Genomic DNA, 27,234 nt, shown 5'->3' on the forward strand with positions numbered 1-27,234 from the left:
CTGCCTGGTGGTGGTGCTGCACGCACGCCTTTAACCCCAGCACTCAGAGGCAGAGGCAGGGAGTCAGACAGGGATACCTAGTAAAACTGTTTCAGAAACATAAGCCAGAAAGAAGGAAAGAGAGAGCGAGAGGAAGGGAGGGAGGAAAAGAGGGAGGAAGGAAGGAAAAGAAGTAGAGAGGAATAAAGGAAGATATTCAAGTAAACACACAGATCTCTCTCTCTCTCCCTCTCACACACACACACACACAATGAATTTAAATGTGAATGTTCATAGTGTCCTAATTTGGAGTCATCAAAAGGTGGAGTGACCAACAACAGATGAATAGGTACTCAAATGTGATGTGTTTGTTTAAAGGAGTCTGACAGAGGTACTGGTACATGAAACACAGGTAACCCTAAACAACATGAGTCAAGCAAAACATGCTAAAAGAGTGGGTAGGTGACATGACTCTGCTGAAATCTTGACTGCGATGGTGGCTATTCAGCAGCATAAATGTGTTCAATCTAATTGGAACACATGATAGCTCTTAGGATAGAGGCACCTGCACCCATCCTGGTAAGGCAAGTTTCATCTCCAGGGCCCACACAATGGAAGAAGAGAGCGGGTTACTCTAAGTTGTCCTCTGACTTCTGCATGTGTGCTGTGATATATGCACACCCATACACAGACACACACACAATGTAACTTGTAACAAAATGAAGGTTGGGGTCCTCTCTCCCAGGCTGGAGAGATGGCTCAACAGTTAAGAGCACTGGCTGCAGCTGGATGGTGGTAGGTAGTCCACGCCTTTAATCCCAGCACATGGGAGGCAGAGGCAGGTGGATCTCTGTGAGTTTGAGTCCAGCCTGGTCTACAAGTTCCAGGATAGCCAGGGCTGTTACAGAGAGGCCTTGTCTCAAAAAAAAAATCAAATCAAAATAGCAAAACAAGAGCACTGGCTGCTCTTCTAGAGCACCTGGATTCAATTCTCAGCACCCACATGGCAGCTCACAAGTGTCTGTAACTCTAGTTCCAAGAGATCTGACATCCTCACACAGACATACATGTGGGCAAAAATGAAAAAAGATATATTAAAAAATGGGAGTTGGTCTTTTTAAAACATGATTTATTTTTATTTTATGTGCATTGGTGTTTTGCCTGCTTGTATGTCTGTGCGAGAGATCTTGGAATTACAAACAGTTGTGAGTTGCCATGTGGGTGCTGGGAATCGAACCCAGGTACTCTAGAAGAGCAGTAACCACTGGTCCATCTCTCCAGCTTGCGACTTGGTCTTTAAGAGTATAATTCAGTCTTTATTCCAACTGTAGGAATAAATTAAAATCCTGGAGAGGACTCCATAGGTAGTGAGGTGTCCATAGGTCACACCAGCCACATATCTTAACCTGGCTCAGAATGGAGTATCACGTTTGCTTATGAGTGTCTGTCTTTTCTTCCCTAAAAGTTACAGAAGAATTGTCTTCTCTCCTTAACCAGTTCCAGGATTCTTTGTGACGTTCCGTTTGACAGGCAAGTACATAAAACATCTTACTGAGTTCGGGCTGGCAGCACTTGGCTACTCCCCTTCTTACTGGAGTGTGCTTCTCCTGGAGTCTCTCTGAAATGTTCTTATTTTCATTTATAAGGCTTCAGAAGTTAACATTTTTACTTTAATTTTTAAAATTTACTTAGCACATATTATACACAATGCTGGATTTCTTTATGATATTTTCATGTCTGTATAAAATGTATTGCTATTATTCAGCCCCAAGTACCTTCTTGTTCCCTTCTACTCTGAGCCTCTTCTTCCCAACTACTCATCCTTCCTTCTGCTTTTCATTTGTCATTTGTGAACCTGTTAGCTTAATTAGGCTTACTTACAGGAAATAAACAATGAGGGTTTATTTACATGGAGGGCACAGGCCACACCAGTGAGGAAAATACCCCTCCCTCTGAGATAAGCCATTAACTGGATAGACTCTAAGGGAGGGGTGGGGCCTCATGAGCTGCACCTTGTATTTAACTGATTTATTCTCAGGGAGGGGCTGCACCTTGGGAGCCTCTCCACTGTCAGCCTTGAACTGTGGATAGATGTTTTTTGAAGGAGAAGAAAGAATTTATTTTCACTTTTTATAATTTTATAAATTTTATTTACCTGTGAGAAAAAATTCTGCTTTTCAGGTTTGATGCTGCCAAGCTTGTTATGAGGTGGCTGTGCAAGTCTGAGAACCCCAAGATGCAAACAATGGCAGTGACCATCATCTCCATCCTAGCCCTGAAGGTAGGCATGTACCGAGGCACCATTTCCCCTTCCTAGGCTTGGGAAAACTTGGCCACTTCACTTGGCTCTTCTGTTTGCTTGCAGCTCCTGCCTGAGCAGACTGAACAGCTTCAGGAAGAGCTTATCATGACAGTGAAGGTGAGCTGGTGAGCTGAGGGGATTGCCACTCCTGCCCCACCATCTGGGGATTGGACCTAGGGCCTTGTGCATGCTAGGCAAATGCTCTACCACTCAACTATATCATTGGCCCATGATACCGTTAAGAAAAAAAGAATTTTATGAATGAAGCATTTATTGTTTTCAGTGATTTTTTTTATAATGTGTGTGAATTTTTTTATTTTTTTTATTATTTATTTATTTTGAGACAGGGTTTCTCTGTGTAACAGCGCTGGCTGTTCTGGAATTTGTTCTGTAGATCACACTGGCCTTGAACTAATAAAGTTCCGCGTGCCTCTGCTCCTGAGTGCTGGCATTAAATGTGTGTGCCACCACCAACCAGCTTAATGCAGCTTCTAAAATGGTTTTTATTCTGTACTTATTTGAGAAGAGGTTGTATGAAATACAGCTGAGTGTTTGAGTGAGAAAGACAAAATTGAGGGTTGGATTTGCCTGGATATGAGGCAAATGAATGGCACATTCCTGAATAATAAAAAGTAATGATCGAGGAGAGTGAAAATATGGTATCTAAATGGTGAGAAGAGGAACCAGCAGTCTGTGGACATATTCACCGAAGAAATAGGATTGTTACCAGATATAGTGGACACTTCTGTGTTTTTTGTTTGTTTTGATTTTTTGAGACAGGATTTCTCTAATTGTCCTACCTTCCTGGCTTTGTAGACCAGGCTGGCCTTGAACTCAAAAGTACTCAACCCAGCTATATTCCCAGCTCCTACTTTTAGGGTTCCTCTTCCCTTTCTTATACAAGAGTGGAGTGGTTTAACTCTCTGTCTCTTTGGTTTTTAGGAGCTTCTAACAATAGTCAGAAATAAGACAGCCGAGAATTTAAAAGATGTCACCTTCTTGTTTACTCTGAAAGCGCTTTGGAATCTTACAGATGAGTCTCCGTTGGCCTGCAAGTACTTTATTGAGAATGAAGGATTGGCAGTCATCATCCAAGTCTTAGAGGTGGGAAGGTGGGATTGAGTTTAGATGTAAAGTGCTTTCTTTTGTGGTATAGTAGTAACCTGTGTGTTCTTTTGACAGACGTTTTCCGAGCCTTTGATACAAAGCACAGTACTTGGTCTTTTGGTAAGGTGAATTGTTTGAATTAATTTATATAAAACTAATACTTAACTACTACTTACCTTGTGTTGGGCACTGCTATAGTCAGTTTAGATGCATAGATTAATTTAATCATATTCTGAGCAAACAGATAATCCTTGTATGTTAGTTACCTGTTGCTGTGAATAACCCACAGCTTAGTGGCTTAAAATAATAGATATCTGGGGCTGGAGAGATGGCTTAGTGATTAAGAATACTAGTTGCTCTTCTAGAGGACCTGGGTTTGATTCCCAGCACCCATGAAGCAGCTCATAACCATCTGTAACTCCAGTCCTAGGAGAATCCAATGCCCTCTTCCGGCCCTGTGGGTACTGTGTGCACATGGTACACAAGACACACAAAATAAAAATAAAAGTTAAAAAAAAACAGTAGCTATCTTATTTACTGAAAATGTAGGTGGTGTGTATTGTGCCCGTGACTATAATCCCAGCTCCAGGAAAGCTAACAAGTTTGAGGCCAGCCTGAGCTCCATAGGAAGATCCTGACTCAAAAATTAAAGCCAAACAAGCAAGCGACTGGGAAACACCTTAGTAGGTAGAGTGCACCGTGCAAGCATGACAACCCGAATTTGGATAAAGCTGGAAGCATGGTATGCATGACTTAATTCCAGCTTTGGTGGTACAGAGACCGGATGATCCCTGGGGCTCACAGCTGTTCTAGCCAAATCTTTGTGCCCCAGGTTCAGTGAGGGATCTTGTCTGAATAAGTAAGCAACAACTGATTGAGAAAGACACCATATGTTGACCTGGCTTCCACACACATGTGCACTGCACAGACATAACACACATGAACAAGTATATTTCTCACAACCCAAAAGATCCAGCTTCTGGACTGCAAGCAGGGTTCAAAGAACAACTCCACAGTATAGTGAAACTAGATATTTACTCACTTAATGTTTTTTTTTTTTGTTTATTTGTTTTTGTTTTTGAGACAGGGTTTTTCTATGTAACCACCCTGGCTGTCCTGGAATTCACTCTATACACCAGGCTGGTTTTGAACTCACAAGAGATCCAACCTTCCTCTGCCTCCTGAGTTCTGGGATTAAAGGTGTGCACCACCACAAGAATTCTGCCAGTTTCTGCTAGCTCTCTTTGTTTTACACAGCTTATAAAGACCCACAGAGTGTTACAGGCATTACACCTAAAGGCCATATACCATTTCTTATGTAAATGATAAGAAACAGAGTTCCTTCTCAACAGTTCTAAGCAATAAATCCAGATTAATTGTCACATAGCAAGAAGAGAGCATTTTCTTTCAATTAGCTCCCTAATTAGTGGGTTGCAAGAAGAGGCATCTTTCTATTACTAATCTCTAGACGCAGTCTTATGAAACTTAACTACCAAGGAGGCTAAAAGAAATAAGGAAATTGTGTGCTATATCCTATACTTCTAAGTGCAAAAACATTTTAAAACTTTCTGTGGTTAGTGTTCATAAAAGCTGACTTTCTCAGACTGAAGACTATTTATGAAGAGCAATTGAGAGAGAGAGGAGAGAGAGAGAGAGAGAGAGAGAGAGAGAGAGAGAGAGAGAGAGAGGAGAGAGAGGGAGAGGGAGAGGGAGAGGGAGAGGGAGANGAGAGAGAGAGAGAGAGAGAGAGAGAGAGAGAGAGAGAGAGAGAAAACGAACAGCCTGATCCTGGCTGTGGCTGAGAAGCTGCAAGACATTGCAATAGGCATTCTCCAAAGCACAGTGACATTCAAAGGCATTTTAAATCTTAAAGTATATTTTTCTGTCTAGCATGTAACCCTTAAATTTGTGACTCTTTCTTGGGACTTTGAAGTTAGTCTATTTTTTGTAGCATTGTTGAAATAGGGAAACTTTACCTGTGGTGAGTCTTAAACAAAGGCCCATAAAAGTGGGGTTAGGCTGTCCCTGCCACTGCAGCTAGGTTACTTTGCACTATTACCTTGGCTCAACAAATCACACAGCTGGCTACATGTCCTTGTAAATAAATAAGATTGTGTTTTTCTGTGAATAGTTTATCTTGGAATCCATTAGCAGGACACCTGATCTGATCAAAAAGTTACTTTAAAGTTTTCTATCAGTTGATAACGTATGGCAATCTTAGCAGCTGGGGAAATTACAGCTGTCTTTTTAAACTGTGCTCAAAGACAGCTCTTAATGGAAACTTATAACCTTTGACTTGGGCAGCATCTCTTTATATTTATTTTATTCATTGAAACTCTGTATAGGCTAATAATAGTAACTGGTCAGTGCAGCTAAGGTGGAGCCACCTTCTTGACAAAATTCACAGATAAAAATGCCCAGTAGATCAGGATGTGGACTTATGAGATAATAACGCATTATATGCAGGCTATGGGGAATTCCCATAGTTGCTAAGGAAAGGAAGCAATTAGCACACTTAAAATTACAGGCAGAAACAACAGATATTCTGAAGTCTATTTTCTTGCAAGCCTTGCAAATTCGAGTTTTCTCCAACAGAAGTTAAACCTGGTGGGTTGACTCCTTGAACATCAGTGTTCATGTCTGTAATAAATGAAAAAGCTCTCAGCATATACTTCTTCCCATAAGAATCAGTGAGCCCATAGTTTGAGGTCAGCTCATGTCTGCAGTTCTGCTGGTATTGAGGGAGAGATTTCTATGGCTGCAGGCTGAATGATCTAGGATGATCCGAGTTTGCTATGGGACAGTGGTCTTATATCCTGTAAAGATTTGTCATTTGTATTGCTTTAATAAAACATTGATTGGCCAGTAGCCAGGCAAGAAGTATAGGTGGGGCAGCAAGAACAGGAGAATTCTGGGAAGAGGAAAGACACAATCTGCAGTCATCACCCAGAAACATAGGAAGCAAGATGAGAACATCTCACTGATAAAAGGTACCAAGCTGCGTGACTGACACAGACAAGAACTGTGGGTTAATGTAGGATGTAAGAGTTAGTAAGAAGCCTGAGATAATAGGCCAATCAGTTTATGATTAATGTAAGCCTCTGTGTATTTCTTTGAGACTGAACGATAGTGGGACTGGGCGGGACAGAAACCACTGTTAACATGAATTGGCACCAGTGGTCAGTTCAATCTTATATCTCACAGCAATTTTAGAGTTACAGTGGAGACTAAAGTCCCCATTTACCAGACCTTTCCTAGCTCTGCCTATATCCTGTTTACTAATATCAGCCAAAGTCAAGCTGAGATTAAGGGCAGTGGGCATCCTTTCATGGGAGGAATAGCAGAATCCCATTGCTAAGGAATATTAGGAGAGAATTATTTCAAGAATAAGCAAGACTGTGGGTTCTAACTGCACTCTGTCCGCAGTGTCAGGCAGGACCATTTGTCTCGTCTAGTTGGTAAGAGGAAGGATGAAAACCCAAACTCAGGCAGCCAGGGTCTAGACCCTCTAATAAGAACCACTTACCTGTAATTCCAGATTGTCAAGGCAGTTAAAAATGTCAGACTTCTAAATTCATATGTCTGTATTGTCTCTTGACCAGGAAATCCCACAATTTAGAAAGTTGTTTCCAGAAGAGCTGGAATTTGGAGAAAAGGTGAAAAAGAGAAAAACAGTAGAAAATAGTCTGACAAAGTTGAATGGAAGTCTTGTATATCTTAGATGAAAAACATCTCATTTGCCAATATGATTTTAGTCCTTCTGGAAGTCTGGTAGACTGCTAAAGATTCATGAGGACTTTTCTCAGAGTTATGCTAATGGTAACTTGTGTTTCTGCTGGGACTAATGTTGGATAAGCTTCACATGGAAGTCATGTTATCAACAAGGGGTTTAGCTGGTTAAAGAAGGATTGACTAGTCTGAATCTCAAAACCAGGGCAGTTGCTTTACAGTTGTGATTCCTTTGGACATCCTAGTGTCTGGACCTGAGGACTGCAGAAGCTGAAGTGCTGATTTAACGATCTACTCTATGAAACAGTGAGGCTTCTGGGGCTTAATTGTCTCCATACAAACCTCTCCCTCCAGCATGAGCAGGTCCTTTACTTCTTTCTAACCAATAGTGTGGCAACTTGGACAGGATGTTAACTTTGCAAAAGTAACATACACATACAAAGCTTCCACTGCCTCAATGTCAGTGAGTGCGTGGTTGGAAAAGAGGGACATCCACGTTCCAAAGAATTTCAGATACCCTGTAAGAGTTGAATAAGACACTGAAGTAAGTCTTAGTTCTGCAGCCACAGGAAATGAATTGTGAGTAGGGCTGGATGAAGTTGTGACCATGAGAGACCTCACTGTCATGTCTCATGCCCCGCGGCAGCTGTGAGATGATAAATGCTTGTTATTTTAAGCCAGTAAGTTTGTGGTAATTTATTACACAGCATAGAAAAAGAACACAATGTGTTTAAAACAACAGGACAGTTTTCATTTTTAAATTGATAGATAACGTAAGCATTTGTGTTAGACCTAGATTACTTCAGGCAGTCACTGGCAATGCTGACAAGTTAGTCTTGCTGAAGGTCAAATTTCTTTGCAGGATTAAACATTAACTGAGAGAAAAGGCTGTTTTTATTTCTCTCATACTGTGCCCAGCACTTAGTAGGTGCTTTATTCTGTTTGCTGTTAAAGATCATGTCCTTCATGAAGGGGTGAGACTTGGGTCATAAGCCAAGTTCAGAGGGAGGGGGCTGGTTTAATTCTGAGACCGTGTCTAAAGGGAGCAATAGGGAAGGTGCTGGTTCCTGTCCTTCCTCAATTCCTGCCCTGCTGTGTTTTGCTGCCCTGTAGAACAACGTAGCTGAAGTCAGAGAGCTCTCTCCCAAGCTGATGACAGAAGATGTTTTGGAACATATCACCAGTCTGCTCCAGAGCACCAACATAGAAGTGAGCTACTTTGCTGCGGGCGTGATAGCCCATCTGACATGTGACAGACAACACTGGCTATCCCGTGACCGACAGAGGAGTCATCTTCTCCAGCACCTGGTACAAAATCCAGAGTAATTTCTTCCTCAGACAATTTATTTTCCTTGTGTGGGCTACTACACCTAGCTTTAATAATAGTTCCAGAGTTTTGTGTGGCTTTGGAGTTATTTTAGAGTTCTACGGCATTTAGATGTCCTGTCTCTTTAGTATTGTGTTTCTGCCGCTAATTGTTCATCAGGTTGTTTGTCAAGTTAGCAGAGGTATCTAGGTCAATCACTTAATCCAAGATCTTACTCTGTAGCCCAGGAAGACCTGGAGCTTTTGACATTCTTCTTTCCCTATGCTTCACAGTGGTGGGACTGTAGTCAATGGCCTAGCCCAGTCAACTTTCTGTTTTCAATCCCACCTCTAGTTCATTTCAGAAAGTGCCTAGTAGGCCAGCGTTTTTTCCCTCAGAAGTTCCATTCTTTTTGTTTGTTTCTTTGTTTTTCATGACAGGGTTCCTCTATGTAGCCCTGGCTGTCCTAGAGTTCACTCTAGTCTAGGATGGTTTCGAATTCAGAGATCTGCCTGCTTCTCAAGTGCTGGGATTAAAGACATGTACCACCACCGCCTGTCCATTCATATTTGTTTGTTTGTTTGTTTGAAACAAGGTTTCTCTGTGGCTTTGGTGCCTGTTCTGAAACTACCTCTTGTAGACCAGGCTGTCCTCAAACTCATAGAGATCCACCTGCCCCTGCCTCCCAAGTGCTGGGATCAAAGGCGTGAGCCACCACCACCTAGCTCATATTTTTAACTTTATCCAATGCTGCATCTGTTAAATCAATAATTTCTCAATCTACTCTGTTTTCTGTTTTAAATCCTGTGGACATTTGTTTTGGCAGTCTCTTCTTGCTTTAAAGATAGCTTCTTGTGAATGTTTGGAGAAATATAGTGGCTCTATGTTCATCTTTTGTAAGAAGAAAGAATGGATCTTTTGTTTTAAAAACAACAGATTTACCATTCCCTTATATAAGAATTAAGGAAAGTGTGTAGGGAAGGCCATATTCAGTCCACTCTCTTTAAAAAGAGGTCTTTGGTTTGTTTGAAAAAAATTTTTTTTACACCTTTAACTTTTATATATACGGATATTTTGTCTGCATTTATGTCTCTGCACCATGTGTGCAGTGCCTGTGAAGGGTAAAGAAGAACATCATATTCCTTAGAACTGGAGTTACAGACTCGGCATTGAACACAGGTCCTAAGCAAGAACAATCAATGGTCATTTCTTCAGCCCTGCTTTTTTAATTTTATGTGCACGAATGTTTGCCTGTTTGTCTGTGCGCCATGCCTTTGGAGGCCAAAAGAGGGAGATCCCCTGGAACTGGAGTTTTAGATGATTGTGAGCCACCATGAGGTTCTGGATTCAAAAGCAACTAGTGCTTAACTGCTGAGTCCTTTAGTCATGTCCTCATCCTTCTCAGAATACTAGGCACTGATTGACACAAGGCTTCACAACAAGCTAAGCTAGCAAAGCACTCACACTGAGCTGTTTTGCTTTGTTTTTCGAGACAGGGTTTCTTTGTCCTGGAACTTGCTATATAGACCAGGCTGAATTCACAAAGATCCAACTGCCTTTGCCTCCTGAGTGCTGGGGATAAAGGCATCTGCCCGGCACAACTGAGATCTTACACCCCTGCCTACCACTGCAGTTTTTCCCACAAGTTGTTCATAAATTAGGTATATCTAATTAAATTAGAGTTTTCTAAATCAGCCTCATAATTTAAATCATTATTGTTTGAAATATGTCTAAATAGGCCGGGCCGTGGTGGCGCACGCCTTTAATCCCAGCACTCAGGAGGCAGAGGCAGGTGAATCCCTGTGAGTTCGAGGCCAGCCTGATCTACAAGAGCTAGTTCCAGGACAGCTAGGACTGTTACACAGGGAAACCCTGTCTCGAAAAAAAAAAAAAAAAAAAAACAAAAAAAAAAAACAAGAAAGGAAGAAAGAAAGAAAGAAAGAAAGAGAGAGAAATGTCTATATGAACTAGCCTATTGTGATGATTTGTCTAAGTCGTAGAATTCAACTCTGTTTCTCCCTCTCTCCTGAGTGCAGCGTGTCACCCTCCAGAACTGGCCAAGTTCACAGTGTAAGATGTCGGCATTGGTGACTTATAGGTAAGTCTTACAGCAGTCAGCCTTGCCTTCCGTGTCCTCTCCTCTGCAGCGATGCAGTGATAAAGTGTTAGGTCAAGTAGCCTCCTGTAAATTCTAAGGAAAGCTTTAAGACTTAAGTTTTCCTTATGAAAAGAGGCTACCAGCATGTGCTCATTCATTTACAATGAGACAGTGAATATGTGCTGTCACATGAAATACTGTTTCTTAAATAAAGCTACCCCCCAATATAGACTGCATAATTTACCTGTCTCCATGCAGAACAGACTTTGGGGGAAATACCGAAAACTTTTATATCCTAGCTTTCTGAATTGACACCTTTGTGTTTTTGCAGATCTTTCAAAGCATTTTCTCCACTCCTTGGCAACTTCTCTCAGCCAGAAGTTCAGCTCTGGGCATTATGGGCCATGCATCATGTCTGCAGTAGAAACCGTATGTATTCAATGTGCATTCAGAGCAAGTGTTTTCCAGCTAATATCCGAGCAATGGATGAGTTTAAAATTAATTTTAATAAGATGTTCTCCCCCACAAACAAAAATGTAAAGCTGGGCAGTTGTGGTGCATTTAATCTGGGAGGCAGAGAAGTTGAGTTTCTGAGTTCAAGGCCAGCCTGGTCTACAGAGTGAGTTCCAGGACAGATACACAGAGAAGCCCTTTCTCGAAAAAGCCAAAAAAAGTTTATGGTTGGGGTCACCACAACATGAGGAATTGTATTAAAGGGCCATAGCATTAGGAAGGTTGAGAACCACTGGAGAGACGGCTCAGTGGTTACGAATACTTAGTTGGGTTCCTGGCACTCACCTTTGGGTGACACAACACCTGATTCCATCTTCTGGCCTGCACAGGTACTTACATGTACACATTAATTTTTAAAATGAAACCTAAAATTATTAAAATACAAAAGATAAGGGGAAAGTGAAAATGTCTTACTGGTTTTTAAGAAGCTGCAGAATTCTAGGCGCAGACATCCTGCTCCTATTCCTCACAGGTGGGACCATGAGCTGTGCTGCTCTTCTTCCCTTTTGTCTTCGGGTGCTGAGGGTTGGCCTCTGCGGCCTTGCACACATGAGGCACTACACACCACTGGCCTCATCCGTGCCTGCAGTTCTACAGCGTGCTTTTCCGTAGTCACTTATCACTAATACTCCATTGTGTGTCTCTCTGTAGCCCTGTGTGTTCTGGGACTTGCTTGTACAAAAGGTGTGTGTTACCATGCCTGGGTGTATGTTAGTTTCATGTGTATGGGTATTTTGCCTGCATGTGTGATTCTGTATTCCATATACACGCAGTGCCTATAGAGGCTGGAAGAAGGCATCAGTTCCTCTGGAGCTGGAAGAGCAGTAAGTGCTCTTAGCTGCTGAGCCGCCTCTCCAGTCCCAAGAGCTTCTTTCCCTTTTTATTCTGGCTCCAGGATCATTCCTTTGCTCTATTCATTCAGCTAAACATTTAGAATCTTTATTTGCAACTGTGTACCTGAGAGTGTATGTATGTGTACATATGATATGGGATTCCCTTCTGTATGCTAGGAATATGTTTTGTTACCATTGGTTATTAAAGAAGCTGTTTTGGCCAATGGCTTAGTAAAGCCGAGCGGGAAATCCGAACAGAGATAGAGAAAGTAGGCAGAGTCGAGATGTCAAGTAACACCAGCTGCCAGTCAGAACTTTTCAGTAGGCCACAGCCTCGTGGTGATACACAGATTAGTAGAAATGGTTTAATTTAAGATATAAGAGTTAGTTAATAAGCCTGAGCTAATAGGCCGAACATTGTTGTAATTAATAGTATCTGTGTGGTTATTTGGGTCTGAGCAGCCGGGAAATGAACAAGCAGTCTGTCTACATACATACATTGCTTTTAGGAACCTATGGAGGCTAGAAAAGAACATGTTGGAATTCCTGAAACTAGAATTACAGGTGGTTGTGAACTGCCATGTGGGTGCTAGGGATTGCACAGACTGACAGGATCACTCCATGGTATGGCTAAGGGGAAGGACTTTCTATTGTAGATATGAGAAAGAGAAGTCAGAAGCATCTAAAAGAGTCCACAGCGGGGAATAGACTGAACATGGCCAACAGACCTGGACATGGCCAGGGCTATCTGCCAGAGAGGGGGAAATAGCAGGGGTTAGAGAGTAGAGAAAACATAGAGAAGTGGGGGGAGAGAGAGCGAACGCATGAACATGGAAACATCGAATAACAAGGCTATAAGGAGAATGGGTATCTCTGGGGAGGGAAGCTCATGAGCTGGAGGGAATTTATGATAGGGGAGAGGATGAGAAGGGCAGGATTTTGAAATATGTTATAGTTACCTTCTGCCAAAGGTAAGAGAAATGATCCTTTTAGTAGATGGGAACCAGTTTCACAAGTTCCTGAGAAATGCTGACTTTTATCTACCACCATACATCCTGTAGTTCAGGATGAGCTCATTGGACTGCCTTTTGGAGTCTGGGGAATTGGAGTTTTGTTTGGTGCTACCAGGAGGAGCCAGCAAAAGAACTGAGCACTGTTAAAACTGCTGAGCCATTTCTCCAGCTCTGGTGTGCTAAACCTAAAGGTGTTTGAAGCATAGAGTTGTCTAAAAAAATGCACTACAATGACCATCTGTGGTTTCACCATGCTAATTATTCTGGAATTGACTCCTTTTTACCTGTTAATTCCTGAGCCACAAAGACTTCAACCTTTCCACTGTGAATGTCGTGAATTGGGAACGTTTAAAATGCAAGCTGTCCTCAGAAGGGCTTTTGTTTTTCTTCTAGCTGGCAAATACTGCAAACTGCTGGTCGAAGGAGGAGGACTGCAGCTCGTGTGTGATATCCAAGAGCACAATCAGGCCAATGCCCAGGTGAAGCAGATGGCGGCCTCCATCCTGGAGGACTTCCGGATGCACTTCACAAGCTACCAGAGACTCCCCACAGCTCCAGTGCCCTCTTTGACCTAGGAGCCTTTGAGGGGTGCTGCTTAAGGACAGAGCTTCTGCCTTTGGGTAACAGAATTTTAAAACCAGCTGTTGGCGTTTATCAGTTGTCGGCATTTATCTATTGACTATCTTGGTTTTTTTTTTTTTTTTTTCTGCTACAAAAAAGGCTTGGTCCTACTCCTGCAGAACAGGAACAAAGACCTCAGAGAGACTTGGTATTGGCCCAGACTTAAGATCACTATGCATGCAAATTTGTGTGTGTCCATGTACATTTGGGCGAATGCTTAAAGAGGCCAGAAGAGGGTATTGGATTTGGAACTGGATGTAGGTAGTTTTCCCATCCCATAGCCACTCTCAAACACTGTAGATTATATTAATTACAGATGCTTGGTCAATAGCTCAGGCTTATTACTAACTAGCTCTTATATTTTAAGTTAACTCATAATCTATATTTATGCTCTTCCATGTGTTGGTACCTTTATTAGCATGGCATGTTCATCTCCTGTTCCCTGTGTCTGCTGATGACTCCAGATTATACCCTTGTTCTTTATTAACCAGTGAGAGTAATACATATTCAGTGTACGGAAGGATTATTCTGCAGCAGATGGAGTTATAGGCAGTTGTCAGCTGGGAGCTGAGAACTGAGCTTGGCTCCTTTGCAAGAGTAGCAAGCACTTTTACCCGCTGAGTCATCTTTCTGGCCTCTGGCCAAGACTTAACTGGAGTAGTACCATAAGCCCTCTTTGAGCGTCAGTTCAGGAAGAAACTCATTCTTAGCAATTCTAAGCCACATTCTAAACTATAACCCCAGCCCTGAGACAGACGATATAGAAGGATCTCAAGTTCAAACTAATCTTGCCTACATACCTAACCTTGCTTCTATTGTCCACTGTCTCAGATAAGCAGAATTTATGATCATGTCAATAAACTGCACACTCTACTCACATTGCTGTGTGTTCACCAAAAAAAGGTTTAGTTCCTGAGCCTGGGTTCTAGTACCTAGACACATTGTGTTCCTCTGCTAGTGGGAAGGTGTGCAAGGCGTGTTGTGTTGTCCAGGGCAAGCTTGTCCTTAGAAGAGGAGAGGGGCCTGGGTGGAGCTGGCCCTGTATCCCCTTTATTTTTCAAGTATGGCACCTTTCAGCTCACCTCTGCTCATGCCAATCCAAACCACTCATCCTCCAGGCACCGCCCGAATCCCCATCCCGTCTTTCAGGGCTGCTAACCTTTGTTGTGTTCCTGCCCTTCTGCTGTTTGCAGAAGATTCCCACAGTTTCAGAACAAGCTAATGGCTGTAGCATGTTTATTGAACATAGGGATTTTAAGTCATCGCAACTGATTATTTCCAGATAAAAAAGCTGAATTCTAGAGAAGTTAAATGGTTTGTCCAGAATTTCCACCGGGTTATCTGCAGAGAGCTGGGATCTCTGAACTGGCTGCTGACACTTGCTCAGATAAACCTGGATGGATTTGTTCTGTGACTTCCTTCTCACTGTTCCATGACGATGAGAGCTTCTTTGAGTGAAGGGAACCAGGAAGGCCTGGGTCCCACTGACTAGCCAAGGTGAGCAATGTGGAAGGTGGCAGTGGGTGGCATGGTCAGCGCCAGTCAGTGTCTGTCATTGTTCTTGTGAAGAAACTGAGGGCTTAAGAGGTGAGCTTAAGAGAGCTAGCCTGCAGACTTTTCCTCTGCATCCTGTTCTTTTATGGTGTGCGTTTAAAATTAACTGGATCACTTGCCAACAAATTTTGGGGGTCGTTTCTCCCTGAAGGCCGCCATCCCTTCCAGCCGGTCCTGGGTTGGGATGTTCTGCAATGATACAATGGCTATTAGTTTGGGAAGAATAGGATCAGAGGACAAAAAGACCATTGCATAAGTGGACCTAGACTGTGACATCTGGGTCCAAGTGCTTCCATTGTCTCTGGACTCTGGGTTGTGTAAAGTTGCGAGCCCCAGAGGCTGCTGTATCTGGAAGGCCAGCCTCTAGCAGCTGGCTGTCACTCCTGACATTTGGAGTGCCCGTGAGGGCGTCGCTAGGTTCTGTTCACCAAGTCAAGACTCTTTGCTTAGGATTTTTGTCTATTTGTTAGGATTGAGAGTAGCGTTTTTTGTTTGCTTTCTCACAAGTTATCAGAATAGTATGCCATCGGGTGTATAGCCCCTCTGTGTTCTTTCTAGCCATGCCTTAGCATACTAACTCCAGCTTACCCCAGTAGAGGCAGCTGGTACTGGGCAGCAAAAGTCATTTTTTTTCTGTTTGTGAAGCATCTTTTATTCCTGTGGCTCTTTAGGTACAGAGTCTTGAGTTGAAGATCTGTGATTCCCTGGGAGCCACTGGCATAGTTAGACTGCATGAGGCTCCCTGTGTTTGGGTTGCTCAGCCCCCACCAAGCATGCACAAACCAGCAGTCGTTACATACCTGGGCATAGCACATGTGTTCAATGGCCATCCCTGATGCAATGTCCACCTGCAAAAAAGTACTTGCTGAGTCAGTATGACTCTGTCTAACCCCCTCCACACAAAAGAGCCAGCCCATCCTACTGTCTCCACAGAAATAACTGTTGCCTGGACGTCACAATAGTGATGAAGGATGCCGAGAGAAGTAGGGAGGAGGCTGTGTGCTGTGGCTTCTGCGTGTTTCAGCCAGTGTCTCTTCTTCCTGCCTTTTGTCATGAGGCTCCAGTCTCTATGACCTGGCACATTCTCTAGCCTCTGCGGCCTCGTGCTCACTGTTGCTGATGCTGGCACAGTCACTAGCGAGCACAAAACTTACTTCCAAAACAAGTGCTTTGATGTACTGGGAAGTCTGAGACATGTTAGGGTAACCTAAGGCCCCAGATGCTGCAGTAAGTAGAAAGAATTGGTCTTTGGCTCGAGACCCCTCCCTTCCAGGTTGCCATGTTGCCGTTCCCAGTCGGTCTATCCTAAATTTACATGTCTGTTTCTGCTTATATTTCAACTTTTCTCTGGCTCCTTGCTTTTTTTTCAAGACAGGATTTTCTGCATGGCCTAGACTGGTCTTGAGTTCTGAGATCCTCTTGCTTATGTCTTCTGAATGCTAAGATTAAAGGCACACGGGCGCACACATACACAAACACACACACAATGTCTAACTCAGTACTGCTCAGTACAAATAGCTACTTGTCCCATGTGGCTACTTAACTAACTTGGTAAGTCTTTCAAATATCAGAAGTGAGCAGTAATTCTTTTCACAGTTGGGGCTTGAAGCCAGGACCTCATGCTAACCAGGCAAGCACTGGGCTAGTCCCTGACACTGGCTATCCTATAGTATCATTAATATCACGTAGGCAGTAGACATATTTTATTTCAGTTCTTAGGTCTGGTGCAGAGGAATGGTCAACAGGTCCTGAGAGCTGACTTATGTTCTTTATGGGCCACCAACCCAAGCTCAGGTACATGAACTGAGGACCACACAGACCTGCCTTCTTACTGCTTACTTTTATGTGGTCTTGCCCTTCTGAACCTGTTTCTTGAGAATGCAACCAAAAATATTAGCAGATGCTAGGTGGTAGTGGTGCACACCATTAATCCCAGCACTTGGGAGGCAGAGGCGGGTGAACCTCTGTGAGTTCAAGGCCAGCCTGGTCTACAGAGTGAGTTCCAGGACAGGATCCAAAGCTACACAGAGAAACCCTGTCTCAAAAAATAAAAAACAAAAAAAAAAACAAACAAAAAAAAAAAAAAAAAAAAAAAAACACAAAAAAAAAAAAAAAAAAAAAAAAAAAAAAAAAAAAAAAAAAACCCAAAAAACAGTACAGTTCCCACTGAAGTGAGCTACATGTATATGGGTCTGACTCCCTGAGTGTTAGGAGAGTCCATTTCTGAGGAGCTCTGACAGCTGTGTGGCAGGAACTACATCCTACTCAGTGAATGGCTGACTTAAATCCTGACCGGGAGAATCTTACCTCCATTCCTCGGTCAATGGCAACTTTGCCCAGTCGCACAGCAATGGGAGCCTAGGGGAGAGAACATCCAGAGACTTGGACTAAAGAGACAAATAGCTCAAGGGAAGAGCTTTGGACAGTTAAGTAGAGCCTGATTGTATGTCCAGCTTTCCCATTGATACACTCTTAGTGTATTTAGTGCATTCATTTCTAGAATGAAGGAAGCACATGTCCTGGCCCCTTTAGTCTTAACCTACTGGCATCATTAAGTCCAGCTTTCCAACATGTTCGACCCATTACAGTCCACAGACCTTCAGCTTCACCCATGCTAGCCAAGTGCTCTCCCACTGAGTGAGACCCGCAACGAGCCCCTCACCTCTGAGCAAACATTTAAGGTCTTGCTAAAGCTGGTCTTCCTTTGTGGTCCTTATCCTCAGGATAACAGGCACGTGCGACAAAGGTGGTCACGCTGCTTACAGACGCCACATCTTACAGATGGGATTGAGTACTGCAGCCACAAGTATCCAGCGAGTTCCCCAACTCCCAGTCACCTCCCCATTGTTGTTCCTTCCCTCCCAGCCCTTCCCCAGTAAGTGCTAGTGTTTGGCTTTTATTTTATCCCCTTCTTGCCTCCTCTATTTGGTTTGTTTTGTTTGCTATGATAACCGATCAGCAGCACTGATTTTTCTCATAAGAATAAAAACTTAATGTCCTCCATGATAGCACCTGGGAAAGTAAATTTGAGGCCAGACTGAACTACATGAGACCCTATTCTCCCCCCAAAGATAGTGTTCATGTTCATGTTCATAGAAGTGATGGGTAGAATAGAATAAAAAAAATTAGCACACGTCGGGCGGTGCATGCCTTTACTCCCAGCACTTGGGAGGCAGAGGCAGGCCAGACTGGTACATAGAGTGAGTTCCAAGATAGGTAGGGCTACACAGGGAAACACTGTCTCAAAAATAGAAACAATTGTTAAAACATACATACACCACATAAACATAAGTACATTTCTAGCTATGTGAATGTATTAAAATTAGAAATACAGTGGATACAGTTTCAGATGTTACTTGGGAATAGGAATAGTGGGTCACTGTGGCCTTGCAGCCAACTTCTTTAGTTAAAGGATAATATATTCTAGTGGGTCTCTGTAAGCTCCAGAACCGCTTCACTCTCTGTTCAATGGTTTGCCCTAATTGCCTACTACACAAACCCTACTCTGAAAGTTCTAGCTGTGGGACACGTAAGTGGCCAGTGTGGTTAGGCTGGTGTTTGGTACACAAAGTTACTTTGATTTTATTTAGAAGCAAGGTCTTGTTTTGTAGTTCTGGCTAGCCTGGAACTTGCTATGTGGACGATGCTATGTAAACCTCTACTGTGTTTAAAGGTATGTGCTACCTCTCATTCCTGGCTTTTTAATTTTTGTCAGTACTAAGGATTGGTCCTAGCTAGAGCCTTGTGTGTGTTAGGCAAGCATTCTACCACTGAGTCAAATCCCCAACCCTCCCTCCAGCTACTCTTGAAGCACTGAAATGCCTGTAACTCTAGGATGTAACTTCCATACTTAACTATTTGGAAATCTAAATCACCCTGAGCTTCTGTTCCGTTTATTCCAAATGGCAAATATCCAGAGTACATGTCCAGCTAGCTTGCTCGCCTGGCTCACTCGGTCATTTTTTTTTTTTTTTTTTTTAAGATTTATTATGTATACAGTATTCTCAGTATTCTGTCTACAGGCCAGAAGAGGGCACCAGATCTCATTACAGATGGTTGTAAGCCACCAAGTGGTTGCTGGGAATTGAACTCAGGACCTTTGGAAGAGCAGGCAGTGCTCTTAACCACTGAGCCATCTCTCCAGCCCCCTTACTCAGTCATTCTGAGTTCTGTATGAGCTCAGAGGCTTTGTCAGAAGTTTGTCAGCGCAGGGCATCAGACTCCTTGCTGAAGTATACGCAGGAAATTGGTCCGAAACAAATTAATTGTCCTTGACAGAACATCCCATTGTGTGGGATTATTTCAATTTAAAGACTGCAGAAGTTCCCCTCCCCTCTAAAAAGTTTAGGGGGCTTAAGATAGGTTCTCAATAGCCCAAGCTAGTCTTGACCTCAAAGAAATCCTCCTACCTCAACCTACTGAATGCTAGCATTATACAACTGGCTTCAAATGGAGTTTTCAAGACAGGGTTTCTCTGTGTCGCCTTGGCTGTCCTGGAACTTGCTCTGTAGACCAGGGTGGCCTCAAACTCACAGATCTTCCTACCTCTGCCTCCCAAATGCTGGGATTAAAGGCGTGTGCCACCACTGCCAGCTTCAAATGTAATCGTAATGTTAATTACGTAATGTTAATTAAAAGGCTAATATTTGAAATATTATATTTTGGCTGTTTTGTAACATTGAAATTAATATATTTTCCTTCAAAATTAAAATTTTTGGATTCTACTTCTGAGTGTCTCTTGTGTTTGTACACATGTCCACCTGTGTTGGTGTGTGTGGACCAGCTGACATTTCACATTTCATCCTGGCATTCTGCTCCACATTTTTAAGACATGGTCTCTCTTTGGTTTCCCAGTTAGTTTAAGTTGTCTGGCCTCCAAATAAAGCCCTGACAGGTTTTTACTTTCATTCTGGGGACTGAACTCAGATTCCCGTGCTTGGGAGGCAAGCACTTGACTAGCTGACCTCCCAGAAACATGTTTCACAATCCTACAGTTTACTGTAACCTGTGTTTCGATGCTACAGTCACTCGGTGACCTGGATGAGTTCAGTTGCCTTATACTTTTATGAACACTGATCTTACCCTCACTTCCAGCTCCCTTTGCGAAAAGCACAAACCTCCAGGCCTTGGACACCCAAGTCAGCTAGATCCTGGGTCTAAACCTGCCCAGCAAGGAGTTTAATAAATCTTGTGGGATTACCCCAGGACCGACCCCAGGGCTCTTGGTTCTAGCGCAGGCTAGTCTTTAACTCACTAGTTAAGGTTTATTTAGCATGTATGCAGTCCCCTCTACAAAGTAAGGATTTCTAAAGATGAGTTCATGTAGGTCCTGATTATTTTGAGAACCAATCTGCTGTGCAGTGTGGTAGGAAAGGTGGCACGTCTCGTGTTCTGGTTCTTGGGGACACTTAAGGGGAGTGCTATGTAGTATCACAGGTGCCTCCTGGCATTTGAAAGGGATCTACTGTGGATTAGGGATCATGACACCGTGCTGCATACAAGTAATGGAGGTTGCTACCATCACAGAAAGTTACTAGATCCTGCAGCTTCGATGGCTGACAGCCCACTAGATTCCAGTCCTTCTAAATTTACTTTGTATTTGAGCTTAGAATTAAAGTTGGCTTCAGCTACTCTGTAACAGCATAGGTGCCAAAACTTCAGGGGTCACTTTGTCTTTAGGTGTGGATCTAGTGCAGCTCCAGGACACATCTGGTCCCCTGGGCCGCCCATCATCCCTCCCTGCTGTGCCCCGGCGGTCACCATACCTGGGGCAGGATCTCCTGAGCCAGGGCCAGTGCCCGGTGGTAGGCAGCATTACCCTCCTCATTCTGAGCCACAGCGTGATTTACCAGGCCCAGCTGACGGGCCTGTACCCCATCCAGTCTCCGGCCTGTGAAGATGAGCTCCTTTGCTAGGGCCACGCCCAGGCAGCGGGGCAGTCTCTGAGTCCCTCCTGCCAGTGGAGGGGAGGGCAGTGAGTCAGGCTGAGAAGGGTAAATGGAGAGAAACTCATCTTGGGAACAGTCAGGACGGAAGGAAGAAATGATCTGGGGGCAAAGAAGTTGGAAAGATGAGAGTCAGGTGAGGTTACCTGCTCCTGGGAGAAGTCCTCGGGTGGTCTCAATTAGCCCCATGACAGCTGAGGAAGCTGTTTAAACAAGAATGAAGTTGCCTCTTGCACACCCTCTATTACCAGTCCCTGGGCAGACCATAGCTCTGCCTCCAGCTACTTCCTCAAGGTCTGGCCATACCAAGACCTCCAGTCTGCCCAGGCCCCTGCCCACCACTCCAGCTACTGTGGTAAATCTTCGGGTCTTCCCTTTTTGAGTGTCCATCGTGGGGAAAGATGGCTACCCTTCTGCCCATGTCACACAGACTAGGGAATGAATGAAGTGCCAGCAGCAAGGAAGGGGTCCCCAGCAGATGCCTGACATTGATTTGTAGGTTACTGGATTTTCTAACCTGAACTGTTCATTTCACCTGTTAACAACTGTGGTTCTCCCTCCTTAGTGTTTTTCCTTGATAGTCCTCTGCTGAGTTCCCTAAATACAGGCCACCTGACCTGTGCAGTAGAGGCAGTAAGGTAGGGCTGTGCCATTGCTCAAGAGGGGTTCTCCACTCTGAGTTACCTGCCTGGACCTCCTGCAGAATTCTGTTGGCCTGGCTCTAAGGTTGAACCCTCTCCAGCTACTTTTAGTGTGTGTGGTGCTGGGGATGGAACCAAGCCTCAGGCATGCTAGGCAACCCCTCTACCACTGAGTCAGACCAAAGCCCGGCTCAAGTCTGTCTTCTGCACACACGGTGTAGACAGAAACCCGCCTTCATGCCTGGATACATAGTTTAATATTCCTGGCTTTGAAAGGGAAGGCATTAGGGGGCCGGCACCTTGGTGGCACTCCAACTATCTACCTCTAAGAAGGGCTCTCCCAGCTAAGTCTGACCTTGAAAAGAGACCAGTGATCTTGGTTCTCCTCCACTACTTGGGGCTCTACTGTAGAACAAGTAACCACACACCTGGCTGACGCGGTGCACCTGATCACACTGCCCAGTCACCTTTGCAGTGAGCTGGGACAGTGACAAACAGCCCTCACGGCTCACCTTTGTTCAGTTCAAGTAGTCTATCTAACTTGGCCAGATCTACACGGTCAAGTTCCCTAACTTTGTCCTCTTTGGCTTCGCCTCTCTTGGCTGCGAAGTCAGCTGCGGCTCAGAGAATTCTGCAACCTTTCTCAGATGAGGAAAGCAGCTCTCGCGGGCATGGTCTATAGCAGCTGTGGGTGGTGAAGCCGTTTACCTGCTTCCCGTCTTCCCGTCTCCTACGCTGCCTCGGAGCTTCAATTGTTTGAAAGGCCAAGTGGTGGCTGACTTAACAGAAATCTGACTTTCCCAGCTTGGCTCAGTTGCCACCCCGCCACCCTCCACCCCCCCAACTCTACCCTGCCAAGTACCTGCTATTCGGAGGTCACAGGCCAGGGCCAGTTCCAGGCCCCCGCCCAAGGCAAAGCCGTCCATGGCTGCAATAGTGGGTGCAGGGAAGGCAGCTGTGGAGACAAAGGTTGGCTTAACCTACAAAACCTAGCAGGTCCAGTGCGGAGGGCCTCGGACAGAGGGTCTTGCAGATCCCAGGCTGAGGAACCCCACCTGATACCTCAGTCAGGTTATCTGAGAAACTTGTTTTTCCCAATAGGGTAAGTTCTGGGCCCCATTAGGGATTGGGAACAAGGGAATGGGCTGATGCTGCAAGCCCACCCTCTTGCTAGGACCCGTCTCCTATGTACCAAGCCCTGTGCATGGTCCTGGCATGGAACCCAACCAGGTGTACCCCCGTCCCCACAGGGGGATCAGCCTGAGAAGGAAGGAAAGCAAACTCATAACCAGGCAACGACAATCTGAGGCCTTCTGTGTTCTGAGAACGGGGAGCTTAGAGTTGGTGAGGAGGACTTCCCGTGTGAGGACGCGCTGGAGGCCTTGGAGGGTGGCTGAAAAGTCAGGTAGCTGGGAAGGGTGTGCCAGGGACTAGGCACGGTCATTGTCAAAGCCCAAAAGTGTGTTCAGTGAATTTGATGACTCCGGAGTTACTAGGAGAACTGGGAGGTCCACGGGACTGGGTCTATGGCTAAAGAACTAGGGCTGCTAGAAATAACTTGTAGCCAGAGCGTCTAAAATAAAAATAATAGTTTTTAAAAGGAAGAAGGGAAGAAATGTCGCTCCCTATCCCCTATCTGCTCTTCGTAATCCGTTGTGTCCTCATTGAGCTCAAAGCAGAAAGAATACCCTCTTTAGAGAAGGGATGGCGTCAGGCAGAGGAGGTGCCGGCAGGGCCCCCAGCCCTCCACTCCACTCTCAGACTCACCAATCTCACTCATCAGGCCTCGGAGCCGCTGGACAAAGAACCCCACCTCCTCAGCAGTCATCCGCTCCCGCTCCTTCAGGTCTGCACCTGCGGAGGGCAAGCCCTTGGTGACTACTAGGAAATGGTCTGTTACAGCATCCCAGGCAGTGGAAGGAGCCAGCACGGGAGACCAGAGAGAAAGCGGAGGAACCAGGAAACACAGTCCTAGGAGCCAGTAAAGAGAGGGGCAACCACAGCATCAAAACGAAGTGGACCTCTTCAAAGTGAATGCCCTTTGTACATCAAAGAACACTGTTAAGGGACTGGAGAGGTGGTTCAGTGGTTAAGACTGCTCTTCCAGAGGACCCGATTCAATTTACAGCGCCCACATGGTGGCTCATAGCCATCTGTAACTCCAATTCCAAAGGATTTGGCACCCTCTACTGGAATCTTTGGGCACTGCATGCATACACACGCCAAAACACTCATCCACACATACATAACTATTTCTTTTCTCTTCTTTTCTTTTTAAATAATTATTTATTATGTATACAATATTCTGTGTGTATGCCTGAAGGCCAGAAGAGGGCGCCAGACCTCTTTACAGATGGTTGTGAGCCACCATGTGGTTGCTGGGAATTGAACTCAGGACCTTTGGAAGAGCAGGCAATGCTCTTAACCGCTGAGCCACCTTTCCAGCCCTTCTTTTCTTGTATTTTATGTATGAGTGTTCTGCAGGCCAGAAGAGAGTGCCAGATCTCATTACAGATGGCTGTGAGCCACCATGTGGATACTGGGAATTGAACTCAGGACTTCTGGAAGAGCAGCCAGTGTTCTTAACTGCTAAGCCATCTCTCCAGCCCCCTAAAAATAATTTTTAAAAAATTTTAAAAAATGAAGAGAAAATTTACAGGTTTCAAAAGAAAACCAAACAATTTCCCCTTCTCTCTCTCTTTCCTAGACAGGGTTCACTATGTAGCTCTGGCTGTTCTGGAACTATGTAGACGAAGGCGGTCTCAAATTCACATAGATCCGCATGCCTCTGCAGAGTGCTGAGATTAAAGGCGTGCGCCACTACGCCCGGCCTTTAAAGATTTTATTTTTGTTTTAAATTATGTGGGCGTTACTGTGTGCACACCTGTGCAGAGGCCAGAAGAAAGCAAGCCATCTACCTGAGCTGGAGTCACGGAGCTGGAGTTGCGACAGTTGTGAGCCATCTGATCTGGGTGCTGGGACCCAGACTCCGGTCCTCTGTGCTGGCAGGTGTGGTGATTTGGATAAGAACAGCCTCTAGAGGCTCATAGATTTGAATGCTTCATCACTAGGGAGTAGCACTCTTTGAGAAGGGTTAGGAGGTGGGACCTTGTTGGAGGTGTGTTACTGCCCAGTCTCCTCTGCTCCCCCCCCACATCCCTCTCTCCCTCCTTCCCTTTTTCTTTCCCATTCCCCCTCCCACCTTTGCCTTCAGATCAGAATGTAGCTCTCAACATCTTCTCCACCACAACGCCTGCCTACGACAGCAGTATATGCTCTTAATTGCTGAACCAGCTCTCCAACTTCCAGAGAGATGACTTTCAAAAAAAAAAAAAAAAATAATCACAAGCTGTGGGTGGTGGCACACACCTGGGATTCCAGCACTCAGAGGTGAAGGTGTGAGAGTCAGAAGTCCCAAATCATCCTCAGCTACAAAGTGAGTTCAAGGCCAACCTGGGCTATAGAAAAATGTTTCTTAAAGGAAAAAAAGAAAAGGAAACAAACGAAAAAACCAGTAAAACTAAAAGTTAAATGATCATTTTTGTCTTCTTGTCAGTTTCAAAAGTGCTGGGGATATGGCATGTGTCATCACACTTAGCGAATCAATTCTTCAAAGGTTAGGTTGTAGGGCCCATGGGGCCTAAGAGCTGTGGTTTTTGTTTTTTCCCTCTTGTAGGTTTGGGGTGCATGTTTCTCAAGTTCAGGGTGCCCTTGTGAGCCAGGGGATGCAGGTTGGAGGCAGTGCTCTAGGGACAAGGACTGGAATTTACCTTGTGAGCATGCTGGGACTCAGTGTCTCCATTTCTTCCATAAAGGCTCAGAAGGAAGCAAGGTAGAACAGAAAGAACCAAGATACAAGCCAGAGAGACCAAGTTCAAACTGAATCCTATACTAGCCGTTTAAGCCAAACTGGGTGAGGAACTTTGCCTGCCTGCGTCTTTCCTATCTCCAAAATGGGAATGTGTCCTATTCTGGAGCCTGAAGGCACAGCAATCCCTGGGGAGGAGAGGGTGGGAGGGAACCCACCTGCACAGAATACACCCTTCACTCCACTTCGGAAGATCAGGACACGGACTTGCTGGTTCTCCCGCAGCTGGGCCAGAGCCTCCAGCAGCTGGAGAGGACAGAGACCATATAGTCAGACATCTCCTAGTCTATCCCTGGCCACGCCTTGGAGAACCCTTTCTCACCTCACTGACGAAGACGTTCCCCAGGGCATTTCGGGCATGAGGTCTGTTCATCAGAATTTCAGTGATTCCTGCAAGGGACAGGCAGCCTTGAGTGAGCCGGGTGGCCCTGCTTAGTCAGGGACCTCTGGAGGCAGGAGGCCCAGGTTCAAGGTAGGCTCTTCCCTTGAGGAGCCCTGTGAACTGCAGCAAGCTGCACACTCGATTTGGGCCTCAGTTTTTCCAAGCATCAAACAAAATAACTTTGCTTTCTCGATCCCAGAGGGAGTATAGGGGCTTGTGAACTGTGAATTGAACCAACAAGAGCATGGACCCACAAGCTCTCATATATGAGCCTTCAGTTCCATAGCTCCCTCCACATTATCCTCCCCCACCCCAACCATACAGTTCTCTCTAAGGAGTAATATTCAGGATACAAATATGTTTGTATCCATCAGCCAGGATAAAGACATAGAACTGGACCAACTACCTCAGGACTCACCACGCGCCCTGGCCAGTCAGTCCCAGTTCCTCTCTCCTCAGGCAGTAGAAATCACCTCCATGAATTTCTTTCCTTTGCCAGAAAATCATTACTCTTAATTGTTGAGATGGGGTCTAATAGAACCCAGACTGGCCTCCAACTTGCTATGTAGCCAAGGGGGAGGATGTCTGCTCCTCCCGCCTCGACCTCCAGAGCACTGGGATTAGAGGCCAGTGCCGCCACACCCAGTTTATCCGGTGCTGGCGATCAAAGCCAGGACTTCAGGTATGCTAGGTGAGTATGCTACCAGCTAGGCTACATCCTCAGCCCCAGATATGCATCTATTTATTGGAAACAAGGTCTCCAAGGTATCCCTGACAACTGGAATTCACCATGTAAAGGCCAGGCCAGCCTCACAGAGATCCACCTGCCTCTCTCTCTCTCTCTCTCTCTCTCTCTCTCTCTCTCTCTCTCTCTCAAAGTGCTCAGATTAAAGGCAAGTGCCACCCTACCCAGACAATGTCTAATGCTGCCCAGAGTAGCCTTAACTCCTGAGTCTCCTGTTTCTACCTCCCAAGTATTGGGCTTACAAGAGTACACCTCTATGCCCAGCAAGAGACCCAGCCTTCACACGGCAGGTGGGTCTATATCTGAAGTCAGTGCGACAGTTCTTTTTCATGAGACGGATCAGGGAAACAAAACTCTTTCTGAAGGGATTTGGCTAAGGGGTTGAGCATTGGTTAATATTGTTAAAAATACTAATTGCAGGGCTGGGGAGATGACTCAGTGGTAAGAACCCAGGCTGCTTTTCCAAAGGACTCTCATCCCGTGGCTCACAATGATCTGCAACTCCAAGTCCAGGAGATCCAACATCCTCTTCTAGTGTCCAAGGGAACCAGGCGCACATGTGTGCACACATACATAAGCAAGCAAAATACTCATATAT

General features: G+C 44.8%; 2 protein-coding genes across 3 annotated transcripts in view; one reads left to right on the forward strand and one right to left on the reverse strand.

Annotated features, from left to right (window-relative positions):
• LOC126498088 (protein zyg-11 homolog A-like) overlaps positions 1 to 14,575 on the forward strand; it is a 29,247-nt gene extending 14,672 nt beyond the window's left edge. Inside the window, exons 6-14 of the mRNA XM_050136439.1 lie at positions 1,445 to 1,509; positions 2,161 to 2,260; positions 2,345 to 2,398; positions 3,224 to 3,385; positions 3,464 to 3,508; positions 8,231 to 8,425; positions 10,460 to 10,521; positions 10,853 to 10,950; positions 13,274 to 14,575. Of these exons, the coding sequence (XP_049992396.1) occupies positions 1,445 to 1,509; positions 2,161 to 2,260; positions 2,345 to 2,398; positions 3,224 to 3,385; positions 3,464 to 3,508; positions 8,231 to 8,425; positions 10,460 to 10,521; positions 10,853 to 10,950; positions 13,274 to 13,455 (963 nt within the window). The 3' untranslated portion in view covers positions 13,456 to 14,575. The remainder of the gene's footprint in view (positions 1 to 1,444; positions 1,510 to 2,160; positions 2,261 to 2,344; positions 2,399 to 3,223; positions 3,386 to 3,463; positions 3,509 to 8,230; positions 8,426 to 10,459; positions 10,522 to 10,852; positions 10,951 to 13,273) is intronic.
• A 145-nt stretch (positions 14,576 to 14,720) lies between these two features.
• Positions 14,721 to 27,234, reverse strand: part of Echdc2 (enoyl-CoA hydratase domain containing 2) — a 15,390-nt gene continuing 2,876 nt past the window's right edge. Inside the window, exons 2-10 of one of the 2 annotated variants that reach the window (XM_050136234.1) lie at positions 25,832 to 25,899; positions 25,668 to 25,755; positions 23,409 to 23,495; positions 22,504 to 22,596; positions 21,147 to 21,203; positions 20,821 to 21,008; positions 17,363 to 17,413; positions 15,856 to 15,903; positions 14,721 to 15,244 (exon numbers count right to left, since the gene is read on the reverse strand). In XM_050136234.1, coding sequence (XP_049992191.1) covers positions 15,167 to 15,244; positions 15,856 to 15,903; positions 17,363 to 17,413; positions 20,821 to 21,008; positions 21,147 to 21,203; positions 22,504 to 22,596; positions 23,409 to 23,495; positions 25,668 to 25,755; positions 25,832 to 25,899 — 758 coding nt within the window. In that variant the 3' untranslated portion in view covers positions 14,721 to 15,166. The remainder of the gene's footprint in view (positions 15,245 to 15,855; positions 15,904 to 17,362; positions 17,414 to 20,820; positions 21,009 to 21,146; positions 21,204 to 22,503; positions 22,597 to 23,408; positions 23,496 to 25,667; positions 25,756 to 25,831; positions 25,900 to 27,234) is intronic. The other variant, XM_050136235.1, reaches the window with a different exon arrangement.

Source organism: Alexandromys fortis, unplaced genomic scaffold (genome assembly GCF_014885135.2).
Source record: "Alexandromys fortis isolate MF-2015 unplaced genomic scaffold, M_Fortis_MF-2015_v1.1 scaffold_13, whole genome shotgun sequence".
In the NCBI taxonomy this organism is placed as follows: Eukaryota; Metazoa; Chordata; class Mammalia; order Rodentia; family Cricetidae; genus Alexandromys; species Alexandromys fortis.